Source organism: Centruroides sculpturatus, unplaced genomic scaffold (genome assembly GCF_000671375.1).
Source record: "Centruroides sculpturatus isolate CEXI.00-Female unplaced genomic scaffold, Cexi_2.0 scaffold1231, whole genome shotgun sequence".
Taxonomy (NCBI): Eukaryota; Metazoa; Arthropoda; class Arachnida; order Scorpiones; family Buthidae; genus Centruroides; species Centruroides sculpturatus.
The window spans coordinates 49,752-51,188 of NW_019386116.1; the positions used below are offsets into that span (position 1 = coordinate 49,752).

The following is a 1,437-nucleotide window of genomic DNA, read 5'->3' on the forward strand; positions in this document are numbered from 1 at the left end:
AAGTAGTTCGGCTGCCCGATGACGTTTTACGTATTATAGGAGTTATTTTTACCGTTGTTTACGGATACTGCCACAATTTTTATAGGAATCATAACTATAGGAAACGGTTTTATAGGGGGATCTACTGTAATTTACACTAAAAGTTAAATTAGATGTACAATTTTTACGACAATTTCACATTTATCGTCAACTGTAATTAAAGTTTTTGTACTGAATGTTCAATTTTGTGTTCATTAACATATATCGAAATAATAATCTGATATCTTTTTAAATTAACACATTTTTAAAATTAGTTGTCGTAAATTAATCAATCGGATGAATGGAATTTTCTTTCGTGTTCTTCTAGTGCAACCTCGTCTGAAAATTGTTCACGGCACAACGGACATTCAAATTTACTTTCTTCAACGTCCATTTCCAAGAAGAATTCCACTTGTGAAGATCTTTCAATTCGTCCAATTCCTAAATCGACTTCAACGTTTCCAAGAAATTCTTCACTTCCTTTTGGAGTTAAAACAGTTTCTTGTGAAGAAATTTCTTCAAATTCCATTGACTCTGCTGTTTGAGAACTTGTCGATGGTTGTTCAAATGCTTCTTGCTGCTGTTTTTGAACATCTTGTTTACTTTTCTGAAAGTAAATAACATATCTGTACACAATGTACTGAAATATAAATTGATTTCAGATAATTATTTACTGTATTATGTATGTAATTCTTTAAGTCTTAACAGCTTTTTTCATATCATTATAGTTATATACCAATAATAGAATATATGTTTAAAGTTTATTCCTAAAATATATTTGTAAACTTACCTCGAAGCAAGTTTGTGTTTCCGCTTTTGGATGAAACTTTTTCTGGTGTCTCTTCAATTGAATTTTCAATGTAAATGTTACGTTGCAAATATTACATGAGTATGTCGGCTTTCCGGTGTGAGTTCTCATATGACGTGTTAAATCAATGGGAGTGGAAAACATTACTCCACAAATACGACATTTAGGGCTTGTGATCTTCGGGTCTTTTAGTGAAATCTAATTTCATAATAATTTATGAAATAATTATTAACAATACATTAGAGCATGCAACACATAAGAACATTAACGATGATTACAGTTATTTATTTATATTATTGTTTTAATATTTGTTTCTGTAAATTAGCGCAGTTACATTAAATATTGTTTCGAAAATAAATTAAATGTTTTATATAATCTTATAAAATGTTATTGTGTGTATTACTTTTATAACTTATCGCTTTGAANTAATGGAAATTTTTAAAAGGAAAGAAAACATCAATGCCCGGATTCACAAAAAATGAGAAACCGTTTAAATGCGAATTCTGCGGAAGACGTTTTACATGGAACAGCAATTTAACGCGGCATCTGAAATTGCATTCGAAGGAAAAGCCTTTCAAGTGCAATTGCAATGGCTGTAAATGGAGCTTTAA

The 1,437-nt window shown here is 29.9% G+C and overlaps 1 protein-coding gene across 1 annotated transcript; it reads right to left on the bottom strand.

The window, feature by feature from the left end:
• Positions 1–190: 190 nt before the first annotated feature.
• On the bottom strand, positions 191–1,004 carry LOC111613677 (zinc finger protein 25-like). The gene is made up of 2 exons (XM_023355021.1): positions 809–1,004; positions 191–625 (listed from the first exon to the last, which is right to left on the bottom strand). Exons 1-2 carry the CDS (start codon positions 968–970, stop codon positions 308–310), a joined length of 480 nt encoding a protein of 159 aa, XP_023210789.1. The 5' UTR covers positions 971–1,004; the 3' UTR covers positions 191–307.
• Between the last annotated feature and the right edge of the window lie 433 nt (positions 1,005–1,437).